At 40.5% G+C, this 7793-nt stretch overlaps 1 gene segment (V, D, J or C); it reads right to left on the minus strand.

The window, feature by feature from the left end:
* Window positions 1-2810: 2810 nt before the first annotated feature.
* LOC114431660 (Ig kappa chain V region 2717-like) lies at window positions 2811-3328 on the minus strand. The segment is given in 2 exon segments: window positions 2811-3133; window positions 3241-3328. Coding segments are annotated over 2 exon segments (375 nt in total).
* Between the last annotated feature and the right edge of the window lie 4465 nt (window positions 3329-7793).

Here is a 7793-nt window from a genome sequence, read left to right on the forward strand (position 1 = left end):
GTGAGGCCTATCTCGACGATATTGTTATCTATTCTTTCACATGGTCAGAACATATGAGCACCTTGAGAGAGGTATTTCAGCGCTTAGAGAAGGCATCACTAACGCTTAATTTGGCTAAGTGTGAATTTGGAAAAGCTGAGGTCGCCTATCTGGGGCTCCTCTCACTAGCCTGACAAGTCCTTCTTCTCCGTTTGTGTGGAGTGATGTGTGTTAGCAGGCCTTTGTCTCTGCTAAGGCTCTCCTGTGCAGTGCACCTGTGCTGGCTGCTCCCAGTTTCGAGTGTCCTATTAAACTGGAGGTTGACGCCAGCGCTCACGGAGCAGGCGCTGTACTTTTGCAGGAGGATGAAAAAGGAATCGATCATCCTGTGTGTTTCTTTTCAAAGAAATTGGCTCTACTTCCAAACTAGTTTCTGTGTTTTCAGACCACAACCCACTGGTGTTTCTGTCGCGAATGCGTAACAACAATCAACGGCTCATGCACTGGTCTCTGCTGTTTTAATATTGTGGTTCACCACATGAAGGGGTAAGAAAATTTTGTGGCCGATACGTTGTCCCGAGTGGGAACATAGGATCAAACATTTCTTGAGGGGAAGAAATGTTTGATCTTAGGTGGGGGGGGGGTGTTATGACAAGAGTCATATTTTGTGTGTGTGAGTGTTCTCCCTCCCGCCAACAGGGGGAGCATACTATTGGTTCTACAGCTGGATGACGTGGAGCTCGAGGATTGGAGGACACAGATCGGCTCTGAATTTAAAAACCCTCCACATCAGCCACCCGATGCTCTTGCCCTCCTTTCCACATCTCGAGAAAACTTCGATTTTTGATTGTACATTGGATATTAGTTTATGTAATTTAGATTTGTCGTTTGATTTTGGCTTTACCTAGAGTAATTGAATTTAAGTTATTATTACATACCAGGCACATTTGAGTAGGGGTGAGAAGCCGTTTTTGTTTATTCGTTTTCTCCTGTTTTTTGTTAGGAAGTCAGGGAAGTCACCTGTATTTTTGTTTGAATCTATTTTCTTTTGTTCAGGAAAGACAGGAGCTGAGAACCTTAGTTGTTTTGTTTGTTATTTTGGCATTGCTCACCCTGAAGGTTTCTGTTGTCTCAGTTCATTTATATATATTCCATTCGTCATTGATATTTTTTCATATCTACCTTGGGAGTCGGAACAGGAGGGAAGAGTCACTTTATGTTACAACAATATAACAGATGTTATATTGATATTGAATTGGAAAATGTATTTAATGCTGGCCCTGTGTCTCATCCAGGCCAGGTTTTGATGGTGAGCTACTGATAAGGCCTAGAGCCTGAACTCAATTATTTCATCTCAACTCAAGATGGGAAAAGACTTTTCCACCTCAAGCCTGAGGAGTCCCCTTTCCAGGCTAGGCTAGTAGGAGCCCCCTGTAGCCTACACAAACTTTTGCCCCCCTGCATTACTTCTGCCATGTCCCTCTCCACACAGACAATTTCCACACTGCCCCTTTCAGGCCGCTGTGCAGCATATGGACATTGGGAGAGTTTGGGAAGTTGAATGATTAACATTTAAGGCACAATCACATTGTGTCACAACCTGGTGTTCTTTTCTGGTTTTGTTTTCCTTGTTTTGGGTTTTTAGTTTAATATGTGTTAGTTATTGTTGTTTTCCTGTAGTTCTAGGGCCAGTGTTTTGTTTCTCTGGGTTTTTTTAGTTCCTGTGTCCTGTTTGTCTTGTCTTGTGCTTCCTGTTTTATTTTGATAGTCCTGTCCACCTTGTGTATTTTCCTGAGTTTTACTTCCTGTGGTTTCCCTCCTTGTTTGATTACCTGCCCTGCCCTCATGTGTGTCACCTGTGTCTCGTTGCCTTCCCTGGTCCTGTGTATTTAGTTTTTGTCTCCCCTGCACTGGGTGCCAGTTTGTCTTTGTCACTCCTGGGGTTTGTTCTTGTCTAGAAGCCAAGCCACGTTACCCAGGTTTTTCATGCAATGCTATGTATTTTGATATCGTTTGCCTTTTTGCTTGACTTTTGATTTAGCCTAGCTCTAGTCCTTGTTTAATTCTTGTCTTTGCCTTGCTACGTCCTTTTGCCACACTTAGTGTGATTTTTAGTTTGTTTTGTTTGCCCTCCTGGCTTTAAATAAAAGACTGTTTTTGAGTTTTGAACCGCTCTCTGCTTACTGCACCTGTGTCCTCCTCCTGACAAGCCCTGACACATCGATTGTAACCATGTAATGTTGAAATTGATAACTACTTGAAATGGCCATTTGGATTCTTTGTTTCATGTCTGCGTTGTACAACAGTAAATATGTTCTTCTTTAGATACAACTCAGGGATTTAAATGCTATCTAGGTATTTAGATATTTATTATATATTTCAATTTCATCTTTGATTTTTATTTGTCTGTAACAAAAAAGAATTTCCTTTTAGGGATAAATAAAGTAATTCTGATTCTGAGTCACATATACACAGTGCAGCCTATGGATGATGAAGCATCTGATGTTGAGGTGCCAGTATGCAATTTTGCTTTGGGGGCCCCATAAAGGCTTGGGCTGGCCCTGGGCTGGATGCTACAAAATAGAATAGCAAAAAAGAAATGACATATTGGAAAGTAAGGGTGTGCAGATGATGACTGTTTGGAATGACATTTGTTATGGTTTTGTTCACAGTGTTTCTTAATATTTCTGTGCATGCTGTGTGCAAACTGATTATCCAGCCTTGTCTGTGTGTTCAGTGAAGTGTGTCAGTGTGTGCAGCAGCTTCCAGCTGCAGCAGTCAGTTCAGTTTCTGTTCAGTCTGACTGAGGTAGGTTTTTGTACGACACTTTTTCACTGTGTGAACACATTCTGACTGTTGATAACATGAAAACTCTGACAGTAATAAACTGCTGCATCTCCAGCCTGAACTCCACTGATGGTCAGAGTGAAGTCAGAGTTTGATCCACTGCCTGTAAAACGATCTGGAGTTCCTGAATATCTGCTGCTAGTAGTATAAATGAGCAGTTTAGGAGTTCCTCCATCTCTCTGTTGGTACCAGGCTAAATAGTTAGAGTTATAAACATCCTGACTGGTCGTACATTTGATGGTGATGGAGCCTCCCAGAGCAGATGTCACTGCTCCAGGCTGAATCACTCTGACCTGTCCTCTGGACTCTGAGGACAAAGAGACAGAAACATGAAGCAGCGTCATGGTTTTGTGGGCTTCATTTCAGAGGGACGGATGTTCATAGAGGAGAGGAGTTTGATTCTCTGGACTTTACCTGTGAAGCAGCAGCAGAGCACAGTCCAGATGAGGGCGCAGGTCAAAGTCATGTTTTTGATGAGGAGGATTTCTGTTGCGATGACGGACAGCTGTCAGTCATCATCCAGTGTTCAAATGTCAGGACTATAAAGTCTCCCAGAGCACTGGAGCATGCTGCTGCTGATGCAAAGTGACTCTCTATGGAAATTAACTGAGTCATTTCTCATATGTAGCTAAAAACTTGGAGAGATGGAAAGAAAAAAAACACACTTTACAGTAAATTAATAACACTTCTGGGCACATAAAAACTAAACTTACAAGACATTACAACTCTTGAACAAAGACAAAATTGCCAGCTCTGTGTAAGAGGATCAGACTGCCTCTTTATCATTTCTGTGAATGTTTTGTGTGTGTTTTGAGTTTTTAAACTCCTGTGTTCTTCTGTCCACACTTTCTCTCCTATCAGCCACACAGACCTTCTGCCCAGGAAATCCCACTGACTGATCTGTCTTTCACACCTTTTTTACACTTTGTAAATAAACTGTTAATCTGGGCTATGTCTAAAATGTTAACATTTGAGTCCAAGCTGTTGTGTGATGTGGTTTTAAAGGACCCAAATGCAAACAGAGAGGCAGGCCGAATTCCAAACAAAAGGTGAGCTTTAATAATCAAAAGCCAAGTCCATGAAAAATCCAAAATAAACAGGAGGTAACAGAGTCAGACTCATGGTCAGCTGCTAATCCATCATGGCACACAAGTTTGTTACAGACTTTGTAGGGCCTGGACCTTTATACCCAAATAATAGATTTAATATTTGGAGATGGTTACATTTATTTTGCTGACTTTCTTTTAAATAATAGACAGAAACAAAGCTGATCAGATACAAATGTCAGAATAAACATAAAATGATTTAATGTTCTTGGATGTTCCCTTAGCCCCCTGCTGTTTATAATTTTTATAGAAATATTAGCAATGAGTATTCAAACAAATAAAGAAATCAAAGGGGTAGTTAGTGGTCAACTAGAACACAAACTGATGCTCTACGCAGATGATATCCATACACTTGTTACTGACCCACTTAATTCCTTACCACATCTGATGGATACAATAAAGTCTTATTCCAAAGTTCCAGGTTACATAATTAATTGGGATAAATGTGAAGCTATGTCATTATCAGCTTTCTGTTATCCACATATGGTGCAGAAATTTAAGTCCAAATGGGTTCTGAAAAGTATGCAATATCTAGGGGTTAGACTTAGTAAAGACTTGGAGGAGTTACCACAACTAAATTTCAGTTAAGACACAATTTGAAAAATGGGAAAAGATCAAACTCACCATGTGGGGTAAGATTAATATCGTTAAAATGATTATAGCCTCTCAATTTAATTATATGGTTATGATGTTGCCAATTACAGTACCGCCAACTATTTTTAAACAATATGAAAATTTGTCACGACCTGGTGTTGTTTATGGTTTTGTTTTCCTTGTTTTGGGTTTTTAATTTAATCTGTGTTTAGTTATTGTTATTTTCCTGTAGTTAGTGTTTTGTTTCTCTGGGTTTTTGTTTAGTTCTTGTGTCTTGTCTTGTGCTTCCTGTTTTACTTTTGTAGCCCTTTTCCCCCTGTGCATTGTCTTGAGTTTTACTTCCTGTGGTTTCCCTCCTTGATTGATTACCTGCCCTGCCCTCATGTGTGTCACCTGTGTCTCGTCTTCATCTTTGCCATGCCACGCTACAGCCACGTTATCAAGGTTATGTCATAACTAAGTTTTTGGACCTTGTTTTTTGATCCTGTTTCCTTGTTAAGTGTCTTGTTCTTGCCTCACCTAGTTTGCCACTAATTGTGTAATTTTTAGTTTGGTACTTTTTGCCTTTTGCCCTCCTGGCGTTAAATAAAGGAACTTTATTTAACTGCTCTGCCTGCAAACTGTGTCCTCCCACAGCACAAACCCTGACAGAATTTAGTTAAGCATTTCATATGGGAAGGTGAAAAAGATATAAAATAAGAATAAAATTAAATAAATTATATGCTGTCACATCTCCCCACTGGTGTCTAGGGGCTGGGGGGGGGGGGGTGGACAATCAACCTGTTTGTGTTAGGTATGAAAGGAAGCCAGTGGTTTGCGGTACGGTTCTTTACTTGGGTTAAACAAGAAAATTACAAAACAAGAGCGGGGGACAAAAGGTCCAGCCACGCCACAGAACAAACAAAAAAAGGACAATTTCAATGCGGGTTTGACACACGGAGGTTAACTGGTCATTTTAAAACAAACACAAATCTACTCGTTATGAGCGGAGGCACGGCAAGGCAGTGCTAACAAGGAAAACTCAGAAAAAAACCCCCTTCTAGTCAAGCGGACTAACAAATGCTGGCAAACACTCACAGGCCAGTAGGGGTTGTTTTAAAAGGGCAGGAACACAGTAACATAAATCTACTCGTTCGTACGAGCGAGGACAATCCATTCAAAAAGAAACACAGCACAAGTCACTTACTGAGAGCGGCAGCACAAAGTTACACAAACAATCTCAACGTTAAAGCACACGTCGTAACGACCATAGTCAGCGTAACAAACACCTCTGTTGCGCTGGGGAGAAAAACACACACGCGCGGCAACCCTCTCTTTAGCAGTCTCCGCCGAGATGTAGTGCTTCGAGGCTTTGTAGCGGCCGCCCAGATTGCAGAACGAACATTGGTGGAGGAGTCTCGTAGCCAGCCAATCGTGAAGAAGAAGAAGAAGATCCAGTTTGCATGGGATGGGACCCGCCTACATTCACTCCCATTCATTGACTCGGGGCCCCACCTCCAAACTCTCTCTCTCACACACACACACACACACACACACACACACACACACACACACACACACACACACACACACGTCACTCTCATCCAAACGGACCAGGGGTCCGTAACATATGCCCCTAAAGAAAAAGGTGGCATAGGGCTTTCTAATCCCACATTGTATTACTTGTCATTTGAAATGGCTAAATTAGTTAATTGGGATTAGTTAGTTGGGAGCAGACTAAGAGTGTGAGAGTGGCTAAATATTGAAGTAGATGTTTGTTCACCCTTTAAGCCAATACATACATTGTCTCAAAAAATTGTTACAACGAATCCAGTAATCATTCATTCTAATGGGGTCTGGTCTGAGCTACACAGAATGCTTAAACTTCCACACCATATACAAAAATATTCATCTCTCTGGAATAACCCAGCTATCTGGGTTATTCTTATTGGTATTGGGAAAACACCTGTGTTCTGGGGGCAGTGGCACACCTGTGAAATACACACGATGTAATGAGGATTTAATTAACACATTCCACTTAAAAGAAAAAGGGAATATGTGGAGACACTTACAAATGAGAAATTGTGTGACCTCCAAATGTAAACACATTGTGGAAAATTATATTTGTTTTATAAGATGCTGAATTATAGGCTGAGTAGTGCAGCAACAAATATCAAAACCCTCTGGGAGAGGGACTTGAAAACGACATACACAAATGAGGAATGTTTGTAATTCTGTCAGAGAATGGAAAGTATGTAAAGGAAGCCAGAAGCAAATGTATACAGTATAAAATTCTACATAGATACTATCAGCCAACCAGACTTCACAGAATGAAATTAATGCCAGATTATTTATGTCGGAAATGTAAAGTCAAAGTGGGGACATATTTACACTGTTTTTATCAATGTTGTTGTTAATGATAAGATAAAAGATAAGATAAGATGAGATAAAACTTTAATAATCCCGAAGGAAATTCTTGTGCCAGAGGTATCAAGTTACATTAAATGCAGTTAAGTACAGAGTATAAGAGTATAAGTGTCACTATAATCCAAATAAGATTACAGTACACAGTATGAGCACAATGAATGGTGAATGTCCCTAAGGGAGCTTTTTCAGTTTATATGGTTGGACTTGTGACAGCATGCAGGATCATCCTGGGGCAGTGGAGGACCACAAAAGGCCTGGAATTGAAGGATTGGATTAAATCAATGTTAGAGACTGCCTCTTATGAATGTATGCTTAGCAAACTGAAAACTAATCAGAGAATAAAAACACAGACTGGGAAGACTTTTGGAACTACCTATATGAAAATCAATAAAAACTTGATCGTCCGATTGGATGCTGACTTTGACGCATGCTTACGTAACCTGTAAACAACACAGAAACATAGCGGAATACATGGATAGCAAGCGTCCTCTTTTCGGAGAAAAAAACTGTAAGTCTCTAGCTTTTACCGTTCCTGAGAAACTATAACTGACCATAACGTATGTGATATGAAGACATTTGCTTTATAAACCTGTTACCTACAAGGGTTCTATTTCCCAAAAAACGCAAAACATACAAAAATTAGATTTTTGTTGATTTCCTTGAACCTTTGGAGCACATACAAAAAGCTTGGTATCTGTGTGTTTGCAACATTCTGACAATTTACTTGAGCTGTCTGATTTACTGTGACTGTAACTGGTACATAGATAGACAGGTTTAAACTAGAGATGTCCCGATCTGATCACGTGATCGGAAATCGGGCCCCATCATGTGATTTCAGATTCGATTGGAATCGGACGTTAC

Source organism: Parambassis ranga, chromosome 1, assembly GCF_900634625.1.
Source record: "Parambassis ranga chromosome 1, fParRan2.1, whole genome shotgun sequence".
Classification (NCBI taxonomy): domain Eukaryota; kingdom Metazoa; phylum Chordata; class Actinopteri; family Ambassidae; genus Parambassis; species Parambassis ranga.